Here is a 26173-nt window from a genome sequence, read left to right as displayed (position 1 = left end):
TGTGTTGTGTGCAGGCGCGATTGTTGATAAACTGGGGCTCGGGAGTCGGGGTGAGTGCAGTTTGGAAGGCAATGAAAAAACACAAGAAGGAAGAGAATGAATGAATACTGAGAAGAGGAAACCTTTAGGAACAGTAACAAAGGAAAATCCGTCCTTACACCACTCCCAATCTCAAACCATTGCCACATTGATCACACCCTTGTGGAAGATCCAGGTGTGAGATCTGTGCAATCCATCCACCCAGCACTTCCTATTTCAGTCCTGTCACAGGCTTATCCTACCCTGTCCTAGGCCAGGCTACCAATGAAAGCAGCCCTGTTGTGTACCAGCTCTGCTGCAATCATTGCTCAGTTTTTTGTATTGGTATGACTATCAACCAGCTATCCACCAGGATGGACTGCCACTGCCAAATTGGCGAAGAGCAAAGTGGACCACCCTTTGGCAAAACATGCAGCTGAACATAACATGCTTGATTTCAATGGCTGCTTCACAACCCAGGGCATTTTGATTCTTCCCCTCTCAACTCTCATTTGTGTGCTGCCCCCTCCCAATGCCCAATTGCATTTGACCATCCTTTCTCCTTCCCTGCTCCACTCTATTTCCACACCCGTTTTTTTCCCCACACCCCACCTACCAATGCTGCACATGGCAGTCTTGTCAGGCCACAATCTAGTAAACTGTACCCTGCTATACCTTCCCCTTTCGTGCCCCACTCCAGATTGCTATTTTTGTGACAGCCGCATTTGGGTCAGATCTGCCAATGGTAGCAGTCATGTGTGCATGAGATGAACCTGCTTGTGTGAATCTGCATGTTTGTTTTCCTTGCTGAAGAAGGCTTTGGCAGAAAGCTATAATGTGTAACATTCTTTTTGTTGTGCCTGTTTACAACTCAACTGGTCATCTTCATAGTGAGTACCAATCTAACCTTTCCCTAATATTGTTCATATTCCAACCTAGAGCTTCCATTGTTCGATTTTTGTCTAATGGCTTTTCTTCCATCCCACAATCCTGTGTTATTTTCCTTTGTTACTATTCTCTAACACATTATTCTTCTCAGTGTCCGTTCATCTTACTTCCAGTATTTTTTGATTGCCTTTCAAACCATATATACTCTGACTACTCTGACTTCCAGCCCCACTGTATCAATGATCTCGTCTTCACACAACGCATGGCTACGTGACCGTGCAGATAGTTACTGCAGCATCTCATGCCCCAAATTCTTCCTGCTGACAATTATAATTATTCCTATTGACCATATTTCCTCCTCCTCCATTGCATGTTTTTGCATTTTATTTTCCTACCTGCCCGTGCCCAATGAACTCGCATTTCTCATTAGTTCCTTTTTACCATATTTTTTTATGTTTCTTACATATTTGTGGATATTTTGACATATTTTCATGTATCATGGCATATTTTTATGTATCTGTGCATGTTTTGGGCATCTATGCATGTTTTTGCATGTCAGTATGTAGTTTTATGCACCTATCACTGTTATCCAGCTCCCTTCACAACCACCCGATTCCTTCATATGCCCATTTCCTACATCATCCCCCCTCCCACCAATGCTGACCCTGAGACAATAGGCACCTACTCCACCTTTTTCCACCAGTTCAGAAAAGCATCCCTCTCCCTGGCTAAAACCTAGTCCCACATCCCGTTCCTTAAATGCTCATAAACCACTGAACTCCCCCCCCCCCCCCCCCCCTACACACACACACACAATGGCGTAACCACAAAAATTCCATTCTCTGGATCCCATTCCTCTTTTCACAATGACTTTCACCTTTTCAGATTCCACCAGTCCTTGTCCCTTACAAACCTGGTGCTACAAAAATACATTTCCACAGCATAGGCATCTGAGACTCAAATCTGCTCCCTCTGTGAGATATTGCTACTGTGCAATCTCTACTACATATATCACATCTCTGAAATTGAATCCCTTGCTTTCCAGCACCTGCAAGAGCATTCCACATGTCATCTTTATTAGTTATCTAACCTGCTGAGATCTTGGGACATCACTATTCGATCCCTGTCTTACCCACACTGTTCCTCCTCGTCAGTCCTTCATAGCACCCAGACCTGCTTAGAGGACCTTTCCAACATACCACATCCCCAAAAATTTCCTACCAGCACTCCATCAAATGCACAGCCAAAACAATCCTGGAACACTGTTGTTAACTTTTCCACCAAAATCCACAGCCCCACAGACGTTTTAGTCCTATCCAAAGGCTTCATCTTCAGCTCTTCACCAAATTTTAAGCATGTTGGACTTGTCTAAGATCTACTCTTCCCCAGGTTCCTTCCCAAGCACACCAACCTTTCAGCAGAGGAAAGGATAGCAATAATCAGTCTCAAAACCCCGATCTAGTCATCGTACCTGAGTTGCTACCTCTGCCAATTGCCTGACTCGTCCAGCTATAAACTGTGTCAGATCAATTTCATCCCAGAAGTCCAACCTAACCTCCCATCCCTGCTTAAAGTCTTAGGCTCCTGAATCCATTTTCTTCCTCACACTTGTGACACCCTGCACAGCCACCTGCTACGTGCTCCCCAAAATTCACCAACCCAACAATCCCGGATTCCCTATTGTAGCTAGTTATTGTGCGTCCACTGCAAGGATTTTAGCCCTCACTGAACAGCAACTCCAACCAATTGCCCATAATATAGCCACCCATGTTGAAGATACCAATCACTTTCTTCACTGACTCTCCACCATCTCCATCCCTTTACTTCCTGGTTCCCTACTTGTCACTGTTGATGCCACTTCCCTATTCACCAACATTCCTCATGCTCATCTAACTAACTTTATACTGACACAACTACTTTTCCTTTGAAAGGAATGTATACAAACAAATATATAGCACAGCAATAGGTGCCGGCATGGCACCCTCTTATGCCAACCTGTTTATGGGTCATCTGGAGGAAACATTCCTAGCCTCCCAAAACCCTGGTCTCATTAAGGTTCTTTATGATATCTTTATGATGTGGACTCAAGGCCAAGACATCCTAGCCTCGTTTCTTCACAACCTTAACACTTTCTCTCCCATCTGCTTCACATGGTCCTCCTCAACACAGCATGCCATCTTCCTTGACACTGACTTCCTCCTCTCTGATGGCTCTATCTACACCACTGTCACCATTAAAGCTGCCAACCACCAACAGTACCTGCATTTTGACAGCAGGCATCCCTTCCACACCAAAAATTCACTCTCCTACAGCCTGCATAGCCAAAGACAGCATATCTGCAATGACAATTACTCCCATTCCCAGTATACAGAAAGACTCACAAATGCTTTCACAGACAGGAACTGCCACCCCCCCCCCCCCCTCCTCACACACTCCCAAACAAACCTCCCACCACCCCCCAAGAACCAGCTACAAAAGAGTGTCCCCTTTGTCATTCAATACTGGACCAACTCAGCCACATCCTTCGTCAGGACTTTAATTATCTAGCATCATGGCCTGAAATGATGGACACCCTATCCAAGATCCTTCAAACACCTCTCAAAGTGGTGTTCTGTCACCGATCCAACCTCCACAATATCCTTGCCCACCCCAATGTCAGTCTCAATCTCACTCCTTGACACACGGATTGTATGTCTGTGGAAGGCCCAGGTAGGAGATCTGCCCAATCCACCCTCTCAGCACTTCCTATTCTGCCACACCAAAGGCCGTGCCACCTGTGAAAGCAGCCATGTTGTATACCAGCTGTACTGCAACCATTGCACAGGTTTTATACTGATATGATTACCAACCCGCTGTCCACCAGAGTGAATGGCCACAGCAAAACTGTGGCCAAGAGCAATGTAGACCACCTAGTGGCACAACATACAGTTGAACACAACATGCTTGATTTCAATGGCTGCTTCAAAACCCAGGCCATCTAGATCTCTTCCCCATTACCAGCTTTTCTGAACTGCACAGATGGGAGTTATCCTTATCACATTCTTCCTCCCAAAGTTATCCCATTCTCATCCTACAGTAATATAATATCCCCACACCCTCTACCCAATAGTTTCCACCCTTTCTGTCCTACCACCTCCTCCCTTTTCACGGTCCCTCACCCTCATTGTTTGCTGCCCTCTGCCAATGCACACACCCATGCTTTCACCTTCCCTGCTCCTCTCCACTTCCACTCCCTTTCCCCCTCCCCTCCCCTCAGATTCCATCTCACGATGCTGCCTCTGGCAGTCTTGTTAGGCAACAATCTAGTTCCTGCACACCCCACCAGACTGCTCTCTTCTCTCCCCCTACCTGTATCCTGCTTTCCCTTCTCCTTTTTCACTCCCCTCCATATTGCTTTTCACATAAAGACTGTCTTCCAGTTGGGGCTGCCAGTGGTAGTGGTCACATATGGATAGGTTGTGCTTCCTTGTGTGAATGTACATGTGTTTTCTCTGCTGAAGAAGGATTGGCTGAAAGCTATTATGTGTAACAGTCTTTCTTTTGTGTCTGTCAGCAACTCAATGGATCATCTTTAATGTCAGTAGAACACTATCCTTTTCCTGATATTGTTGATTTTCTAAAGTGGAGCTTCCATGTTTCAATAAGCATGTTATATGCATCAGGTGCATTACCCTATAAGGTAATTTATTAAGCTAATAGAAACTGAAAGTACAGAAAATAAGCCAACACTTGTGGCTTTAGATCGACTCAATGAGAGTTGCTTCTCAGGACAGAAATGCTGAACTGAGTTACTTGATTAGTTTATCTTAATGTTGACTCCTTTTAAACCAGTCCAGTTAGACACCAAGGAATTTTTCATGGGATGTTTCATTTAGTGTAATGGACATCAACATTTATTCCTAGTGCTAACAGATCTTTATTGCTTGTCTGACATTGAGTATTCGTGAGACTGAAACAAGCTGTTAGCTGTAATCATTTGTAGGCATTTCCAGCTAACATTCACACAATCAAAGATGAGGTCACAGATTATATCAAAACAATAATTTCCCTCATTGACACTCTTCACAGACATGCAGTTAGATTTCACTATCCCGAGGACACATTATTTCAATGCTCCAACTGTCTGCCATCTTCAGGTGAGATTTCAGGTTCACAATCATGGCAGAACTGAGGTAACATCAGATATGGTTGTTCCTTTATACCTTGGGAAAAGGCTTCTGTGCATGTGCGAGAAGTGGGAGGGCTGCCCTCTGTGAAGTGAAAAATTACAGTACCACTGGCAATATGTACTAACAAAAGCAGTCGCAAACAGTATGAATAGTCTGTCCAATACCCTTTCCACAATGACATGAAATTTTATGTACTCCAGACTTCCTCAATCCCAAGTCACTTTTACCAGATCACAAAATGGCTCTAGTTTTGGCTAGAGACAAAAGGACACCTTTAATATCATATTTACTGAGGATTTTGGAAATTTTCATAGAAATACTCTCTGCAAATGATAAAAAAAAGCAACCAATTTATAAGTTTCCATTGCTGGATCAGATGGTAGTACAAATGGGATAGCACGAACAAAAACTTCATCCATGGCCGGCTGTATCTCCAAGGTTGTATGGTGTACCCAAGGTTCATGAACCTGTAAAACCACTTCTTCCGATTATCAGCAATTTGGGCATTCCTAATTATAATATGGCAAATACCTTGCTTCTATTCTTAGTGCCAGGGTGGGGAAATATGAACATCATACATCCAACTCAACTGATTTTATTTGATGCTTGGAGTCCCTATGCATTGCAACATCTGACCAACTAGTTAGTTTTGATATTTTTTCACTTTTTACTTGGGTACCTTTGGAGGTTTCTTTTTGCGAATTGGTCAGTTTTTGAATGATACAGCTACTGAGCTGTGTCGCTGTGTATTGACATCGATTATTTTTTATTTAATGGTACATTTCTTGAACAAACTGACAGTGTGGTAGGGAGAGTACTCTTTCCTCTGTTGCCGTCAATCTTTTGTGGAAGATTTTGAAGATACCCCACTCACGACTTCTTCTCATAAACCCACATGTTTTTTGAGATACATGGATGATATTTTTATTGTTTGGCCACATGGAATGGAAGTACTTCTTCTGATTTTAGATCATTTTAACTGCCGTAATCCACAAATCAAATTTTCAGTGGAAACTGAAAAAGATGGCACATTATCTTTTTTGATGTTTTTAGTACACATAAAAGATTATGGGACTTAAGGACACACAGTATACCATAAAACTATGCAAATGGACTGCTACCTCCATGCTACTAGTTGTCATCCATCACCACAATGCATGGGTGTTTCATGTACACTGGTCAAGAGAACTTATTTTGGAATCTCATAATTTGATGCAGGAACTCAATTACCTTGAGGTTGTTTTCAGGAAAATGGATATATTGATCATCATATTGTTCATGTTTTCCAACCATATGCACCAACAATGGACACCTGTAAATATGGTTGCTATTTTACCCTTTGCAGGGAGCATTTCTTTGAAAATTTCAAGAATCCTCAGAAAATATGACATGGAAAGTGTCCTTTTGGCTTTGGCCAAAACTAGAGCCTTCTTGGATCTGGTAAAGATGTTTGGTATTGAGGAAGTCCGGAGTATATCAAATTCCCTGTCATTGTGAAAAAGACTTGTATTAGACACACTTTATGTATGGTTTATGACTGATGTGTGGAACATCAACATCACACACATTTGCTTCAGCCTAACAAACCAGTCATTGTTGAATATTGTCTCAATGAAGGGCATAAAATGGTGTTTAAGGAAACACAAATTATTTCTCTGGCTTTCCATTATTGGGACTGTGTACATAAAGAATCCATCGAAATATGGTTATCCAATGACATTATTAATATAGATAAAGGTTTTGTTTTGAGTATGACATGGAATCCTATTTTGTTAAATATAAAATTATTAGTTTCTACTGCCAACAGCACTGAAAGTCTTTGCTTCACAAGAGAGCAGTTCTTCTACTTCTTGCACAACTGCAGCAGCCTGTTCCACAGGTATAAATCTGATGTGATTGTGCACCAGCATTCTCACTTAAAGTTGGTGGCCAATTGATCTGTCAAAACATTGTGTCATCAGGATGATAAAATCTAGCTGCTTACCTGTAAAGAGCATAAACATTTATTACACTGGGAAAGTCTATGTAATCACCATAATTTTTCTTCTTTAGTTATGCCAGTACTGTATTTATGAGTTGTTCTGCCTTCCCTGTCGAGAATCCTTTATGAACACCAAACTGAGAGGCACTGTACAAGTTCTGTTTACATAACTCAGTTAATTGAGTCAGTGTTTTACCAGAAGAGGGGACTGATGACCTTAGCTGTTTAGTCCCCCTTAAACATCCCAACAACCACCACCACCATCACCAGAAGAGACTTTCTCATAATTAGAGATAGTTTGCTTATTTTCAGTTTTGTATATGGGTGTTACTACAGCATATTCAAGGCTGGCAGGAAATTATGCCTCAAATCATTCATTGATTACAGACAGATTAGGATACTTTAATCCTAGAAATTATTCACTTCTTATGTTTGCTTCTGTTCAACTTTGCTATTACGGGTTTTAGGGGAATACAACAAAAATTTCTCTAGGAATATAAAGTAAACATGATTTTTATATTACATTAATAACAAACAGGAGTAAAATTTGTAGAGGGAGAAAAAAAAATGTGAATACAATAAACAGATGCTGACAGATGTAGGTTCCAATAGTTATTTGGAAATGAAGGCACTAGCACAGGACAGAGCAGCCTGGAGAGCTACATCAAACCAGTCTTTGGATTGAAGAACATAACAGCAAAAATGACCTGATAACTTCTGTACTCTCCTTAGAGGTTCTATCTTTGAATCTATGTCTGTTTGTGGTGCATGAAATTTTTGCACAAGTAACTAAACTGCAGCTGTATCTGTTTATCACTAGGTGCTGTGTTTGCTGCCTTTTTGAGAACCTAATAAATGAACTTGATGGCCAATGATTTGAAACTGTTCCCATTTCTGAAAGAACTATTTCCTGGGGACCATATTTCATCTGAATTACTATTTTTGTTTGTCTCTAGTTTAATAGTGTTCCAAATAATTTTTGCCTTATTCTTCAAGTGATTTATTTTTTAGCATACTACAGGCATCTGGCCTTTTAATGTAGCCATGGCCTTTCACAATATTGGTGGTAATGGAGTTTCAAATCTTCATTAGTGCTTGTTCTCTGAATTACGTAAAGAGCTCCTCCCAGCACAGGATACTTCAATACTACTAGTTATTCACTCCCTATCTTGTTTCTGTTCAACTTTGCCATCATGAGTTTTAGAGGAAAACAACACAAAATGCTCTAGGAATATGTTTAAGAGACAGTTAAACTCTCTATCAATACTGCTTACTTTATAAATTTCTACCCAGAATTCTTCTCATAATTTCTTTTTAAACTTGTCATGCAGTCATTGTTCACTTTTATGTGATACAATACTTCTCTTCTATGATCTGTACCTAACCAGCCAGTAAATTTTACTGCCAACATTTTCCTGCCATGGTCAGACAAACCACTGACTATTGCTTTTAAAGTTGAATCACTGCAGATTGTTAGGTCTTAAAACAAAATGTCAGTAGCCATTGCATTACATCCTTCAATCCTCATTAGTAGAAAATTTTCTGTGGAAAATAATACAAAGCTGGCGTTCACAAAATAGGATTCTCCAGCTAAGTCTGCATAACTTTATTAAAACTGATTTTAGCTGCTTTATGAAGTTTAATACTGCTGTAGCCACCAGAAAGATCGCGGGAGGCGCACATTGGCACGGCGCGTTACGGACGGTAGTTGCTGCAAGTAGAGTCCCGTCCACCAGAGGGCACGCGAGAATTCGGACGCGACCTCTGCCGGCACAACAACAACAACAACAACAACAACAACTCCGGCAGCACAGCCGGGCCCAGTCAGTTCACATCGGGCAGGTCTAGCAGACAGTTCCCGGTCTACACTAGGTGAAGTGCGACAGAAACGTGAATCGTGTTACTACACAATTTGGCGACGAGTAGGGTTGTTCTTTCGCGGGTTGCGTCGTTGTTCTGGTTTCACAGCTTCTCCACGGCATGGAGGATTTGGTGCAGGTTGCGCAGCAGACGGAGCTCATGGCCGCCATGAAACAAGTGCTTCCGGCGTTGCTCTCCACGCCGTCTGCTCTGGCGCAGTTCCCTCCTCCCTTTCCCCCGTATGACGAGACGGCGGAGGATTGGGACGCATATGAACATCGCCTTCGGCAGCATTTCCAGGCGTTTCATGTTGCCGATGCGGAGGTATGTCGTGCTCTCTTCTTGTCTTGGATATCTCCCTCGCTGTATCACATTTTGTGGCAGCTAGCGCCATTGCAGGAACCCTCGTCCTTGTCTTTTGACGCATTGTGTTCCTTGCTGTCTTCATATTATCGCCGCCGCACGCATGTTGTGGCGGCTAGGGTCGAGTTCTATCAATGCAAGAAACAGCCCCATCAGTCTTATCGGGCGTGGGCAGCTACCCTGTACGGTCTTAGTCGCAAGTGTCATTTTGTCACGGAGCAGTCGCGAGAGTCGTATGCCCACATTACAGTACGCGACGTCATTGTTCGTTCGGCCCCTGATAGGGAGGTCTGGCTACGGGCCCTGCAGTTGGAAGACCCTTCCCTCGAGGAAGTCCTGGCCATTGCTCAATCGTATGAAGTCTCTCACGCAGCAGGTCAACAGCTGGAAGCGTGGTGCGACGTCGCGGAGGTTCAGGGCGGCGCGGCCGCGTCCACTGTGTCCGGGGTGGACGACGTGCGAGCGGTACAGTCCGGCCGTTACGGCTGCTCCCGCATGGCGCGTAAACATAATTCCGGCCGCCGGCCCCTGTTGCCATCCTGTGCGTCGTGCTATATACATCATGATCGGTCAGAGTGCCCCCAGCGTTGGGCCGTTTGTCGCAAATGTAATAAAAAAGGTCACATTGCTAAAGTTTGCCGCTCAGCCTCAAAAGAATCGAAGGAAGCAGGTACAGCGGACATGGACGTCGACATTCAGGAAGTTTCATCGGGCCAGGCCCCTGACGCATCGGCACGCATACTCTTTACTGAGGTGTCGGTTCAGTCGTGCCAGTTACAACTGCAAGTAGATACAGGCGCAGCAGTTTCGTTGTTGAATGCACAAACTTATTCCGACCTTGGATCGCCCCCGTTGGCGCCAGTTTACTGGCGTCTACGCAGTTATGGTAAACAGTTCATTCCCCTGTTGGGTCAATTCACTACCGACGTGACTTACAAATCAGTCACTCGGCCTATTACTTTTATTGTTGTCAGTGATGCGAGCTCCGCTAACCTTTTTGGCCTGGATGCCTTTCAAGCTTTCGGTTTTTCTATCACTGACACCATACAGCTGGTCTCCGAAGACGTTCCCTATCAATCATTGGAATCTTTGATCTCAGACTTTCCAGATATTTTTGAGGAGGGCCTGGGGCGTGTTTCAGATTTTGAAGCTCACTTAACGCTGAAGGCGTCGGCTCGCCCGCGTTTTCTACTCACGAGGCAGATCCCCTTGGCTCTCCGCCCTCAAGTAAAGGAAGAGCTCGACCGGCTGACAGCCCTAGGGGTCGTTTTTCCCATTTCTTCCAGTGAGTGGGCTTCACCCCTTGTTATTGTAAGGAAGCCCTCGGGAAAATTATGTCTTTGTGGCGATTTCAAGGCCACCATTAATTCACAATTGGTGGTGGACACCTATCCTTTGCCTCGTGCTGATGAATTGTTCTCCGCTGTGGCGGGAGGCCAATATTTTTCGAAAATCGATCTGTCGGAGGCTTATCATCAGATACCACTTGATGAGGACTCCAAACGGCTGGCGGTCGTCAACACTCCGTTTGGCCTTTACCAATACCAGTGGTTGGCCTTTGGAATATCCAGTGCCCTGGCGATATTCCAGTGTTATCTTGAGCATGTCATGTCTACAATCCCTCATTGTATTAATTACCTGGATGACATAATTGTCACAGGCCGCAGCACGAAGGAACACTTGCAGAACCTTCGCATCCTCTATCTCAAATTCAGGTCTGTGGGCTTGCGTTGCAACCTGCATAAGTCAAACCTTCTTCCAACCGTCCATTAAGTATGTGGGCTACACGATATCTCGGCACGGCATCCAGCCACTAGGAAGTTTGGTCCAAGGTATCGTCAACCTTCCTCGGCCCGCTTCGCTGAAAGAGTTACAAGCTTTTTTAGGCAAGATAGCCTATTACCACCGGTTCATTCCCAGGGCTTCCACTACAGCCCACCCCCTGTACTGCCTTCTGCACAAAGGTGTTCCTTTTGATTGGTTGCCTGCATGCGAGCGAGCGTTCACCTCAGTGAAGGGCCTCCTCACGTCAGCCCCTTGTTTGGCTACTTTTGATCCCCATAAGCCGTTGGTCCTGGCTACAAACACTTCGCAGTATGGGGTGGGGGCGGTCCTGGCCCATCGCAACGCAGATGGTTCCGAGCAACCACTGGCGTTTGCGTCTTAAATGCTTAGTCCCGTGCAGGCCCATTACTCCCAGGTGGAAAAGGAGGCTTTGGCCATTGTTTACACTGTTACCAAGTTTCACCCTTTCTTGTACGGCACGAAGTTTCAGTTAATCACTGACCATAAGCCGTTAATATCGTTATTTGGCCCCGCCTCTCAGATTCCGGATAGGGCGGCCCACAGACTACAGCGCTGGGCCTTGTTCCTCTCTAAGTACCATTATGACATTCATTTTCGCCCTACAGGACAGCATGCCAACACCGACGCTCTTTCCCGTCTTCCGGTGGGCCCGGATCCTACGTTCGATCGAGAGGAGATTATGTGTTTTCATTTGGATGTGGCGTCCCGCCAAGCGGTTGATGGCTTCCCGATCACTAGTTCTCGAGTCGCCAGGGAAACGGCGGCTGACCCGGTTCTCCGGCAAGTAGTTCGCCTCATTCAGCAGGGGTGGTCTTCCCGCCCACCGGGCCGGGCCTCAGACCCTCTTCGTAATTATTTTCTTCTACGAGACCACCTCTCGGTCTTGGAAGGAGTTCTCCTTCTGGCTACTGATGATACAGCTCCTCGCGTGGTTGTTCCTGCGGGTTTATGAAGGGAGGTCCTCACGTTATTACATGAGGGGCACTGGGGTGTTTCCCGTACTAAAACCTTGGCTCGCGGACATGTGTACTGGCCCAGTATTGACAGAGAAATTGAGCACTTGGTGGCCGCCTGTTCCCAGTGTGCGAGCCAACAAGCATCTCCCAGGGCAGCATTCTCTTTATGGCCGCCGGCAACCCAAGCATGGAAACGTGTTCACATCGATTTTGCGGGCCCGTTTCTCAATGGCTTTTCGCTCATTGTCATTGATGCTTATTCCCGATTCCCATATGTGGTTCGCTGCTCCTCAACCACTTCAGAAGTTGCAATCCAGGCACTAGCAAAAATCTTTTCTGTGGAAGGTCTGCCAATCACCCTGGTCTCGGACAAAGGACCGCAGTTTATTTCGCAGACCTTCCAGGATTTTTGTAGGCGCTTCGGTATTCGGCACGTTTGCTCTCCCCCCTTCCATCCACAATCGAATGGGGAAGCCGAGCACATGGTGCGCACATTTAAGACGCAGATGAAAAAGTATGTGCACGAATTTCCTGCGGAGGAAGCATTGACGTTTTTCTTTACGGCATACCGGACCACACCAATGGGAGAACGCAGCCCCGCAGAGCTTCTCCACGGGCGTCAACCTCGGACTCTGCTGCACCTCCTCCGGCCTGGTCCTCGCCAGTCTTCACAAAACGGAGTGCCTGGCTTTCCACTGGGTACATCAGTCTGGGCCCATGGGTTTGGTCGCAATCCACGTTGGATACCGGCGGTGGTCCTGCGCCGACATGGCTGCCGGCTCTATACCTTGCAGGCGGGGGACCGGGTGGTACGTCGTCACCAAAATCAGCTACGTCCACGTTCGGGCACCCACCCTCCGACCTCTCGGACACCGGCTTCCCCATTGCCGGCACCTGTGTTGGTTTCACAGGGGACATTACCTCCTCTCCCCGCTGTGACTCTGCCGCACTGCAATGGTTCTCAGCCTTGGCAGCCTCCAGTAGCCCCAGCACCGGCATCACCATCGTTCGAGATGCCACAGCGAGAGCTGGCCCCCCTAGCAGGCCCGGTTTCTCAGGAGGCTGGTTCACCTGGGGTCGTCCCTTCCCCTTCGTCCCCGCCACTGGGTCTTGACCCTCCCGAGGTGGAACAGGATCCGGCATTCAACAGCTTGTCGCCCGTTCTGTCCTGGGCTCTGGTTGTGGGACGACGGGGGCCTCTTCGTGTGGGTCACTTCCAGCCGTATTCGACGGTTCCGGCTCGAGGGTTGGCAGATCCCCTCGCCTCCGGCCATCCAATGGATGTGGAGGTCATCGCTCCGGCCCGACGCTCCACTTTCCCCCGAAGGAGGAGGAGTGGTGTAGCCACCAGAAAAATCGCGGGAGGCGCACATTGGCACGGCGCGTCATGGACGGTAATTGCTGCAAGTAGAGTCCCGTCCACCAGAGGGCACGCGAGAATTCGGACGCGACCTCTGCTGGCATAACAACAACAACTCCGGCAGCACAGCCAGGCCCAGTCAGTTCACATCGGGCAGGTCTAGCAGACAGTTCCCGGTCTACACTAGGTGAAGTGCGACGGAAACGTGAATCGTGTTACTACAAATACATTTCCTGCAGGTAGTCTGTTAACTGTCAGAGGTACATGCTTGTGTGTTTTCTGGTCCACTATCAAGGACTCAAAAATCCATTCAAAACATTATTTATAAACTTGGAGGGCATGTGACTTAACTCCATTTCTTACATTTATTGGTTTACCTTCATTCTTCTAATTGGTTGTATGATTTTAGAACAACCACCTTCCTGGTCACCGTGATCAACTATATATTTACCCAAAATTACTTCTCCTTTGAAGGCTCCACTTACAAACCAATCCATGGTGTGGCCAGGGGAACCCATGTGTCACTATCCTATTCATGGCACATCTAATGAAATCCAGAATCCCTAACATCTCATATGGTTCAGATTTACTGATGACATCTTGATATTGACATCTTCATGATCTGTACTGAGGATGGGGACATCCTATCCACATTTCTTCATAACTTCAACACATTTGCTTCATCTGGGCCACCTCAACCCAATATGGCATCTTCCTTGATGTTGACCTCCACCTCACAGTGTTTCCAGCAACATAAACACCACAAACAATACCTTCTTTATGTGGTGAGTTCCAATCTATCCCAATTGATACTCTTTTTATTGTTAACATCTGAACATTATGGCAACATACACCACTGACATTGGTTTTACAGCTAAATCACTGTAGGTCAATATCAAGATATCAAGATGTCATCAGTAAATCTGCACAGTCTATAAGTGAAATAAGGTATATGGACAAAAAATTAGAGACTGCAGACTGTGTCAAATTCCTTGGCGTGTTAGTCAATAAAAACCTGTTATGGAGTTGCCATGTGGACAACATACTGGGTCGACTAAATAGCCTTGTATATATTATGAATATCTTGTATAGTACAGGGCGTTTCAAAAAGAAAGAGCAGATTTCAAACATTTATTTCTCAAAAACTACAAATGATAGAAACACAATTCCAACGGTCCTTCACTCAATATGAGTACCAAATGTTACACAACAAATATCAAAACTGTACCTCAATATGAGCACCATTTGTTACACGACAAATATCAAACCGGTATCTCATTTCTTGCCACACACGACGCAACTGGTCTTTAGTTACCGAATTCACGGCCGCAACAATTCGATGTCGTACCTCTTGAAGAGTAGCGGGCATAGGTGGGACATAAACACAGTCCTTTATGTACCCCCACAAATAAAAACCGCAGGGAGTAAGGTCTGGTGACCTGGGAGGCCACAGACGATGACATTGATCTTGTGCTCCTGCTCTTCCAATCCACCGTCCTGGAATGGTGTTATTTAGGTACCGTCGTACAGGTTCAGAGAAGTGTGGTGGGGCGCCATCTTGCATGAAGATGAAGTGATTTGAATCTTCCTGAAGTTGAGGAAATAGCCAGTTTTCTAACATGTCCAGGTAAATGGTTCCTGTGATAGTTTTCTCCATGAAAAAGAAAGGTCCATAAACTTTGTTTACCGAAATTGCACAAAAGACGTTAACCTTTGGTGAGTCTCTTTCATGTTGAATAACGTCCCTCGGAGTTTCACTCGCCCAAATTCGTACGTTATGCCGATTAACTTTACCAGAAATGTGAAACGTTGATTCATCTGAAAAAATTAATCGTTCGGCAAAATTGTCCTCTTCCATGTCCTGTAGAATTGCAGTTGAAAATTCGAACCTTTTGTTGTGGTCGTCAGGACGCAATGCTTGCAATAACTGCAGTTTGTACGGCTTCATGTGCAGACGGTTACTCAGAACGCGCCATACCGTTGTTTTAGACATGTTTAGTTCGTGACTTGCCCGTGCCGTGGATTTTCTAGGGCTCCTTTCGTAAGCTGCACGGACACGCTCGACATTTTCATCCGATGTGCGTGGACGACCCGTGCTTTTTCGCTTGCAGATGCAACCATCTTCTACGAATCTGTGATGCCACTCATAAATTTGCTTATGACGAGGCGGCTGTTTGTTGAATTGACGGCGGAATGCACGTTGCACACCAACAATGGACTCTAACTTTGCAAATTGCAGCACACAAAATGATCGTTCCTGTGGTGTCGTCGCCATTTTCCTACAAACAAACGCCAGCGCCACTGCGGATTTGCATGGAACTTCTGCGCGGACCATTGAAAAACTTTGAACCTTTCTCTGACAAGAAACGTTTGAATTGTGTTTCTATCATTTGTAGTTTTTGAGAAATAAATGTTTGAAATCTGCTCTTTCTTTTTGAAACGCCCTGTATTACTGATTTAGCTGTAAGAAAAACTGTATATAATGCATATTTTGTTTCAGTCATTAGGTATAGTATAATTTTCTGGGGGTCTGAAAAAACAAATTTACTTAGAGCTTTTAGACTACAAAAAAGAATCATCCGAGCAATGGTGGGAGCAAAACCAAAGCAACACTGCAAACCTTTATTTGTAAAACTGGATCTAATGAGCATTCCAAGCATATACATCTATGAAACTCTCACTTTCACGAAAAGAAACCCACAACTTTTTGAGGGCAACTTCTTCTTGCATCAATATGATACAAGACATAGAACGAGCTACATGTTACCTACCCACCGTTTAAAATCATATGAAAAAACCCCATACTATATGGGCATGAAATTTGTAAATAAAATATGGAAAGATATGGATGACCCAAATATAAAAGGCACCAAAAGAGACCTGGAAAAATATCTGAAAGATAAATGTTACTATAGTGTAGAAGATTTCATGAATGGTAGCAATGCATTATAATTGTAATTAAAATACCTCTTTGAAGATGTTACACCATGTATATTATTAGTTTATTGTCTATTTTTAGTATTGTTACATATAGTGTAAAAACTGACAAGTCACCTATGTCACAATCTTTGATTGTATAAGGCATGTTATGTGATAATAAAAATTGAATTGAATTGAATTGAATAGGTTGTCGAATCTGAAACCAAACTGTCAACAGCTATGCAGAATGTCCTTTCACTCCATGTAGGGAATTTGACTGTAGCAATTGAACCAAATCTGGACATCAACAACTCTAGGTGCCCTCATCCAGTACTGTCTAAGAGAAAAATCAACATTAAAGAATGTACAAGCAATGATTTTTAAGTTTCCGTATCTCACGCAGTAAAAACAGAATGTTTTTAGGATCTTGTTGTCTGTCTGTCTGTCTGTCAAGATCCCTTTTAATCAGGAATGGTTAGAAGCATCAAGTTGAAATTTATGTTAGGTACTACAGTCTACGGTCCCTTGGCAGTGTAAAAAATTTGAGCTTCTAAGTCAATGCAATGAAAAGACCTGAAGGGTCTGGACTACATTTTTGGTACTGGTATGTATATAGCGTCCCCCGCCCCCTTCTTCTTATTGGTTCTACATCAGTATGAAATTAGCCTGTCTCCATCAAAATGAATCTGTTCAGTTTCAGTGATTTCAATGTGACACTCTCATACACACAACAAGTTGGCTGAAATTTCATCTATCCTTTCATTTTTCTGGATGGATGTGAGAAGTTAATCAGTTCTTTTTATTTTAGGCTTCTGATGTTTTGATGGAAGGCACTAAATGTATTTTCTTTAATATTCTTGGTTTTGTCCAAGCTGCAGTATTTTGTTGAGCTAGTAGCTGTTTCAACTGTGGGTATATCTACTCTGCAGCTCTATCTTTCAGATGAGTTTAGCCTAAAAAAGGCTAGAGAACACACTAAAAAACCACTGGATGCAACTGACACTGACCTGTTAGAACTAGATGCTCCTCACAATTGATTGTGCAAATAGCCTCTTACCAGGAGCACTCAGACGTGAACCATGCCATGTACGATGCAACAGAGGGTGGAGCGACACATCAATCATATCCATGCCTTTTTTTATTTGTGTTATTTACACATCAAGTTCCATAGGACCAAACTGAGGAGGAAACCTCCAAGGTCATGGAACATATCAGTACATGAAATTACAACATAAAAGTAATAACAGATAAAAATAAAATGTTTATGAACCCGAAAAAAGTCAACCCATAAGTTCAAGTAAACGCAATCAATAATGCAGCAAGAATCAGCTTAATTTTTCATGGAACTCCTTGACAGAATAGAAGGAGTGACTCATGAGGAAACCCTTCAGTTGCAACTTGAAAGTGCGTGGAATACTGATAAAATTTTTGAATTCTAGTAGTAGCTTATTGAAAAAGGATGCAGCAGTATACTGTACACCTTTTTAAGGATGTCTGATCCAAATGCAGGTTTGATTTCTGGCAAGTATTAACTGAGTGAAAGTTGCTTATTCTTGGGAATAAGCTAATATTGTTAACAAGAAATGACAGTAAGGAATATATCTATTGATAGGCCAATGTCAAAATATTCAGACTCGTGAACAGGGGTCAACAAGAGGCTCGTAAACTTACACCACCTATTGCCCGAACCACCCGTTTCTAAGCCAAAAATATCCTTTTACAATGGGAAGAGTTACCCCAGAATATAATACCATACAACTAAGCGAATGAAAACAAGCAAAGTAGACTAATTTTCGTGTCAAACAATCACTCACTCACTTCAGATACCGTTTGAACAGTAAAAATGGCAGCATTAAATCTTTGAACAAGATCCTGAACGTGGGCTTTTCACAACAGTTTACTATCTATCTGAATACGTAAAAATTTGAACTGTTCAGTTTCACTAATCATATGCCCATTCTGTGAAATTAAAATGTCAGTTTTTGTTGAATTGTGTGACAGAAACTGTAAAAACTGTGTCTTACTGTGATTAGCTTTAATTTATGTCATGATCCACACTATTTGAAACTAAGCCAATGTTGCACACAACATTCTTTACAGCCAAGCTAGTTTCATCAGGAAACAGAAATATTTCAGAGTTACCCTTAATACTAAAGAGCATATCGTTTATATAAATAAGGAACAGGAGTGATTCCATTCAGACCCCACATCATGGCCATTCTCAACACTTAGAATAATGACCTTTTGCTGTCTGTTGCTAAAGTAAGAGGTGAACCAATTGTGGGCTACTGCACGTATTCCGTAATGGTCCAGCTTCTGGAGCAATATTTTGTGATCAACACAATCGAACACCTTAGTTAAATCAAAAAATATTCCTAGCATTTGAAACCTTTTGTACCTCACAGAGAAAAGAGAATATAGCATTTTCAGTTGTTCAATGACATCTAAAGCTGAACCGCACATCTGATAGAAAATCATGTGATATAACTTTAGCAAGCACTGATGACATAGAAATAGGTCTAAAATTGTCTGTATTATCCCTTTCTCAGTTTTTATAAAGCAACTTTACTACTGAGTACTTTAATCGTTCAGGAAACTGATCATTCCTAAAGGAAAAATTACAAATATGGCTAAATACAGGACAAACATGTGCAGCGCAGTACATTAATATTCTGCTAGGCACTCCATCATATCTATGAGAGTCCTTAGTCTTCAGTGATTTAATTATTGACTCAATCTCCCCCTTGTCTGTATCACAGAGGAATATTTCAGACATCAATTTCAGAAAGGCATTTGCCAAGAGAGTGAATGTCTTTCTCCCCTTATTGATTTCCGAAGCTCTGTATTAACACTTTCCACTGAATGCAACGTCCAGAGGATACCATACCGCTCAAAGAGTGAGCTGTTCACACTAGTGTGAGAAGCATTCTCAGAAATGGACCAGATGTCACCCAAATCGTATAATTAAGGTTATGGCCCTTGCTATTATTACATGATTATCTTCACCAAGATCCTTCCTCAAATAACCTAAATCACAGGAGATATCACCAAGCCCTGCATTTGGCTCAAAAATACTAGTTGCCTGGTAATCACTTTATTCTGACACTTCTCCCCCATGACTATTACCCAGCAATAAGACTTTCTCGCTATTCTTTACACTTTTCTTTCTACACTTGGCTTGTTCCTTATGTCCTGCACTGTCAGTATACTTCAGAAATTCTTGAGATGTCTGAATGTTATATTGCTCAGTCTCCAAAGCATTGAAGCTATTTCACTCAGAATTGGAATGTTTCTTCCATCTTTTCACTGATCTGAAACGCTTGACCGTAATCCAGTCTTATGGCCTAGTACTAACATTACTACTGCAGACAGCAGCAAGCAAAACTGCCAATTCTTTTTGCTCCACAATCAAACCAGCTCACAGTTACAAGATCTCCAGAAATGACAAGCATCATTCCTCTCATAGGCCGTATTACCACACTTGTTATGAAAATAATGTTTGCAATTCTCACACTGAGGGCCATTCCTGATAATTCTGTGTCAATATGCACACTTGTCCATTGTGATAGTTAATGCATTTACTTAAAAAGTTTTGCTCAAAGAAAAACCTATTATTTACTGTAATGAGAGGATGAGGGAGAATAATAATGAAAAAATAAAATCACAAAATCAAATATACAATGAATGGATTAGTCAAATGGATAGTGAGCATGTAAGAGAGAGAGAATAAAAGGAGAAACTGGTTAAAAATTACCTCTCTCACAACATCACTCATCAAGCAATGTTCAGAAAGGTACATTCCCTTTTCCACAGCCAGAAGCCTAATTGCACGATTGAATAATGCAGAACCTGTGTAGTGCATCAAAGCTGTTGCAGTTTCAGACTTTGGGGCAACAAATATGTCAAGACGACGGTGCTGAAACAAAAAAGGTAAATTTTTATGACCATTTACCAATAATTTATGATAATTCAGTGCAGCTATAAATAAGTAACATACATACTGAGAGTGTAGAGAAAAGGCTTTACACTAAGGTCAGAGCAGGGCAGGGGGACATTTAACCAATCAAAATCTGCCAATAGTCACAACTCCTTGTTAACGCACTGTTTTGGAGCTCCAGCCATAAAACAGAACCAATCAGAAACAAGCAAGTGGAACTGTGTGCTTCTATCCTGATTGTCTCCAGCCAGTATCTGCCATACTAAAGAGCACAGTAGTTATATGAATTAGCTCAAGCTTATTAATTGCTTATGCTGAATAGTAAAAATCAGGGAAATTTCAGAGTTATAACCAAGGCTGATAGTGTGTCAGTTATTTTTCTGTGATGTTTAGTGACTTGTTTATTACATTAACTACACGAGGAGTAACACAGTACCATCAATTTACTGGCCATTGTGTTGCAGAAACAGCACATAAATGAGACAGTCAACACAACTCACCATAAGGCACAATTTTCTCAACAGTTGAATGTAAAGACCACATTCAGTAATTTTTGTTAATATACTGACAATGACCCCCCAACGAACTGTCGACATCACTGAGGTGGAATGGCTTTCATGTTTCAATGGTAGTGAGACTAGCAAATGTTTCCTGAAGATGAGCAGCAGTCATTTGAATAGTTTTAGGGGCAACAGTCTGGATGACTGACCTAACTGGCCTTGTAAAATAAGCAAAAATGACCTTGCTATGCTGATACTGCCAAAAGCTGAAAGTAAGGGTAAACTGCAGTCGTCGTATTTCCCAAGGACATGCAACTCTACTGTATGGCTTAATGATGATCCCATCCTCTTGGACAAAATATTCCAGATGTAAAGTAGTCATCGATTCAAATCTCCAGCCGGTGGCTACAAACGAGAATAATGACATGAGGATAAATGAGACTGGCATTCTACAGGTGAGAGAATTGAATATTAAATCCCTTAATTGGGTAGGAAGGTTAGAGAATTTAAAAAGGGTAATGGATAGGATGAAATTAGATATGGAAAGAATTAGTGAAGTGCAGTGGAAGGATGAACGGGACTTCTGGTGAAATCAGTTCAGGGTTATCTGCACAAAATCAGATATAGGTAATGCATGAGCAGGTATAATAATGAATAAGAAAACAGAAATGCAGATAACCTACTATAAACAGCACAGTGAATGCATTATAACTGCCAAAATAGAAATGAAACCAACATTCGCGACAGTAGTAAAAGTTATATGTCGTCTTTCTCTACAGATGATGAAGGGACTGAAAGAATCTGTGATGAGATAAAAAATATTCAGATAGTTAAGAGAAAGAAAAATTTAATTGTAATGGGGATCTGGTATTTGATAGTAGGAAAAGGAAGAGATGGAAAAATAGCAGAGGAATATGGACTGAAAAAACTGTCTGGTAGAATTTTGCACAGAGCTTAATTTAATCAGCACCAAGACTTGGTTTTAGAGAAATAAAAGAAGATTGTGTATGTGGAAGAGATGTGAGTACACCGGAATGTTTCAGACTGATTATATAATGGTAAGACAGAGATTTCAAAACCAGATTTTAAACTGGAAGACATATGGACTCTGACCATATTTTACTGGTTGTGACCTTCAGACTGAAACAATTGCGAAAAAGGTAGGGAATTACAGAGATGATACCGGGAAAAACTGAAGGAACGAGCTGTTATTGAGAGAACTGGGGAAATGAAAACAACAGAAGACGAATGGGAACCTTTGAGCAGAGGATCACATAGGCAAAAAGGCAAACCCTAATAGAAATCCCTGGATTACTTAAGATATATTAAATTTAAATGAGAAAAGGAAAAGATATAAAAATGTAGCAGATGAAGGAGGCAAATGGTAAAAAAAGGACATGTAAAAAATGAGACTGACAGAAAGTGCAAAGTGGCTGGCAAGGGATGGCTAGAGGACTATGCATGGCAGTAGCAGCATGCACAACTAGGGTAAAGATAGATACTAGCTACAGAAAAATAAGAGTAGGCCCTATCCCTTCGAGACAAGTGAAGCAGCTGTGTGAATATCAAGAACTCAGATGGCAAGACAGAACTGGGTGAAGAAGGGAAAGCTGGAAGGTGTAAGAAAAATATAAGGAGTATGTAATGGCCAAAAGAAGACACATCAGGTTGCAGACAGGCACAATTAAAAGACACTTACAGACAGCTTTTGGCCACAGCTTCCATCAGTAAAACACACACACACACACACACACACACACACACACACACACACGCACACACACACACGCACACACAAAAGCAAGCACACCTCATGCACACCAACTTCAACATCCACCAGGGCCCGAATGCAACTATCAAATGGGATGCAAGCAGCAATCTGAAGGGGACAGGGAAGGGGAAGGGATAGTAGCGTACGAGCTGGGAGAGAGATGAACAGTGTCTGGTGGAGTGTACACGGACTAGCCTGCCCATACGCACAGCACTGGGAGATTATGGGGAAAAGGGGTGGGGAAAAAAGAAGCAGAAAGGGAGAGGAGTGGGAAAAGACAGGCAGATGCATTGGCAGAGGCCTGCAAATAAATAGTGTGGTAAATGAGAATGGGGAGGAATTACAGGACAGAGGGAGTGGAAACTGTTGGATGGGGGGTGTGGGGACAGTATGTTACTGTAGGTTGAGGCCAGGATAATTATGGGAGTGGAGAATGTGTTTAGGGGTAACTCCCATCTATGCAGTCCAGAAAAGCTGGTGATAGATAAATGGATCCAGATGGGTCAGATAGTGAAGCAGCCATTGAAATGAAATGTGTTATGTTGCGTTTGATGCCGTGCCACAGGGTGGTCTACTTTGTTCTTGGCTAAAGTTTGGTGATGGCCATTCATCCTGGTGGACAGCTGGTTGGTAGTCATACAAATATAAAATGCCGTGCAATTATTGCAGCAGAGCTGCTAAATGACATGACTGTCTTCACAGGTGGCCTGGTCCTGATGGGGTGGGATAAACTTGTGAGAGGACTGTAATAGGAAGTGCTGGGTGGGTGGATTGGGCAGGTTTCTGCACCTGATTATTCCTCAGCGATATGATCCCTTTGCAAAGGGATTGGGATTGGGAGTGGCTTAGGGATGGACTAGGGTGTTGTGGGGGTTGAGAGGGGCGGCGGAACACCATTTTAGGAGGAGTGGGAAGTATCTCGTACACTACTACCCCTTCCCCTTCCCTGCCCCCTTCAGATTGCTGTTTGCATCCTATCTGACAGTTGCATTCTGAGTGTAGATGCTGAAGTTGGTGCGGTGCTCATGTGTGTATGAGGTCTGCTTGTGTGCGAGTGTGTTAGTCACATTACGGCCCTAGATGCTGAAGTTGGTAGTTGTGTATCCTTGAGGTGTGCTTGTTTGTTTGTTTGTTTGTGTGTGTGTGTGTGTGTGTGTGTGTGTGTGTGTGTGTGTGTGTGTCTTTTAGTGAAGACAGCTGTGGCCAAAAAAGCTTTATGTAATTGTCTTTCAATTGTACCTGCCTGCAACCTGACGTGTCTTCTTTACGGTAAGTAGCAATCCATCTTTTCCTACATTGCCTATACTTCAAGAATAATATGAAAGAGCATTGTAAGTGGAAACAGGGCCCTGGAAGTGGACAACATTCCCTCAGCTCGAACAGTCCACGGGTGTACTGCTGGTCTATAGTGTCCAACGGGCACAATATTTCGGTGATCAGACATGTTGCCATTGTCAGGTGTGCTGACGATGGTGACATGTCTGACCACTGAAATATTGTGCCTACTGGACGCTATGGACCAGCAGTACACCTGTGGACTGTTCCAGCAAGAAATACACCAGGAGAAACTGAAGAAACACAACATTCCCCCAGAATTATTGGGATTCTTAGAAGAGCCAGCTACGGTAAAGTAATCCACTTAGTGTGCAACATATATGACAGGTGAATACCCTCAGACTTCAGGAACAATGTTGTTGTTGTGGTCTTCAGTCCTGAGACTGGTTTGATGCAGCTCTCCATGCTACTCTATCCTGTGCAAGCTTTTTCATCTCCCAGTACCTACTGCAACCTACATCCTTCTGAATCTGCTTAGTGTATTCATCTCTTGGTCTCCCTCTACGATTTTTACCCTCCACGCTGCCCTCCAATACTAAATTGGTGATCCCTTGATGCCTCAGAACATGTCCTACCAACCGATCCCTTCTTCTGGTCAAGTTGTGCCACAAACTTCTCTTCTCCCCAATCCTATTCAATACTTCCTCATTAGTTATGTGATCTACCCATCTAATCTTCAGCATTCTTCTGTAGCACCACATTTCGAAAGCTTCTATTCTCTTCTTGTCCAAACTATTTATCGTCCATGTTTCACTTCCATACATGGCTACACTCCACACGAATACTTTCAGAAATGACTTCTTGACACTTAAATCAATACTGGATGTTAACAAATTCCTCTTCTTCAGAAACGCTTTCCTTGCCATTGCCAGCCTACATTTTATATCCTCTCTACTTCGACCATCATCAGTTATTTTGCTCCCCAAATAGCAAAACTCCTTTACTACTTTAAGCGCCTCATTTCCTAATCTAATTCCCTCAGCATCACCCGACTTAATTAGACTACATTCCATTATCCTTGTTTTGCTTTTGTTGATGTTCATCTTATATCCTCCTTTCAAGACACTGTCCATTCCATTCAACTGTTCTTCCAAGTCCTTTGCTGTCTCTGACAGAATTACAATGTCATCGGCGAACCTCAAAGTTTTTATTTCTTCTCCATGAATTTTAATACCTACTCCGAATTTTTCTTTTGTTTCCTTTACTGCTTGCTCAATATACAGATTGAACAACATCGGGGAGAGGCTACAACCCTGTCTCACTCCTTTCCCAACCACTGCTTCCCTTTCATGTCCCTCGACTCTTATAACTGCCATCTGGTTTCTGTACAAATTGTAAATAGCCTTTCGCTCCCTGTATTTTACCCCTGCCACCTTCAGAATTTGAAAGAGAGTATTCCAGTCAACATTGTCAAAAGCTTTCTCTAAGTCTACAAATGCTAGAAACGTAGGTTTGCCTTTCCTTAATCTTTCTTCTAAGATAAGTCGTAAGGTCAGTATTGCCTCACGTGTTCCAGTGTTTCTACGGAATCCAAACTGATCTTCCCCGAGGTTGGCTTCTACTAGTTTTTCCATTCGTCTGTAAAGAATTCGTGTTAGTATTTTGCAGCTGTGACTTATTAAGCTGATAGTTTGGTAATTTTCACATCTGTCAACACCTGCTTTCTTTGGGATTGGAATTATTATATTCTTCTTGAAGTCTGAAGGTATTTCGCCTGTTTCATACATCTTGCTCACCAGATGGTAGAGTTTTGTCAGGACTGGCTCTCCCACTGCCGTCAGTAGTTCCAATGGAATATTGTCTACTCCGGGGGCCTTGTTTCGACTCAGGTCTTTCAGTGCTCTGTCAAACTCTTCACGCAGTATCATATCTCCCATTTCATCTTCATCTACATCCTCTTCCATTTCCATAATATTGTCCTCAAGTACATCGCCCTTGTATAGACCCTCTATATACTCCTTCCACCTTTCTGCTTTCCCTTCTTTGCTTAGAACTGGGTTTCCATCTGAGCTCTTGATATTCATACAAGTGGTTCTCTTATCTCCAAAGGTCTCTTTAATTTTCCTGTAGGCGGTATCTATCTTACCCCTAGTGAGATAGGCCTCTACATCGTTACATTTGTCCTCTAGCCACCCCTGCTTAGCCATTTTGCACTTCCTGTCGATCTCATTTTTGAGACGTTTGTATTCCTTTTTGCCTGCTTCATTTACTGCATTTTCATATTTTCTCCTTTCATCAATTAAATTCAATATTTCTTCTGTTACCCAAGTATTTCTACTAGCCCTCGTCTTTTTACCTACTTGTTCCTCT

The 26173-nt window shown here is 43.0% G+C and overlaps 1 protein-coding gene across 2 annotated transcripts in view; it reads right to left on the bottom strand.

Moving 5' to 3' along the window:
• LOC124619411 (DNA polymerase lambda-like) overlaps positions 1-26173 on the bottom strand; it is a 178196-nt gene that overhangs the window by 8535 nt on the left and 143488 nt on the right. Inside the window, exon 7 of one of the 2 annotated variants that reach the window (XM_047145770.1) lies at positions 20075-20236. The exons of the other annotated variant lie outside the window; for it this stretch is intronic. Within the exon in view, the coding sequence (XP_047001726.1) occupies positions 20075-20236 (162 nt within the window). The remainder of the gene's footprint in view (positions 1-20074; positions 20237-26173) is intronic. 2 annotated transcript variants of the gene reach the window in all.

This window comes from Schistocerca americana, chromosome 6 (genome assembly GCF_021461395.2).
Source record: "Schistocerca americana isolate TAMUIC-IGC-003095 chromosome 6, iqSchAmer2.1, whole genome shotgun sequence".
In the NCBI taxonomy this organism is placed as follows: Eukaryota; Metazoa; Arthropoda; class Insecta; order Orthoptera; family Acrididae; genus Schistocerca; species Schistocerca americana.
The sequence above is the reverse complement of the archived record's forward strand: the minus strand, read 5'-3'. Positions and strand labels throughout refer to the sequence as shown.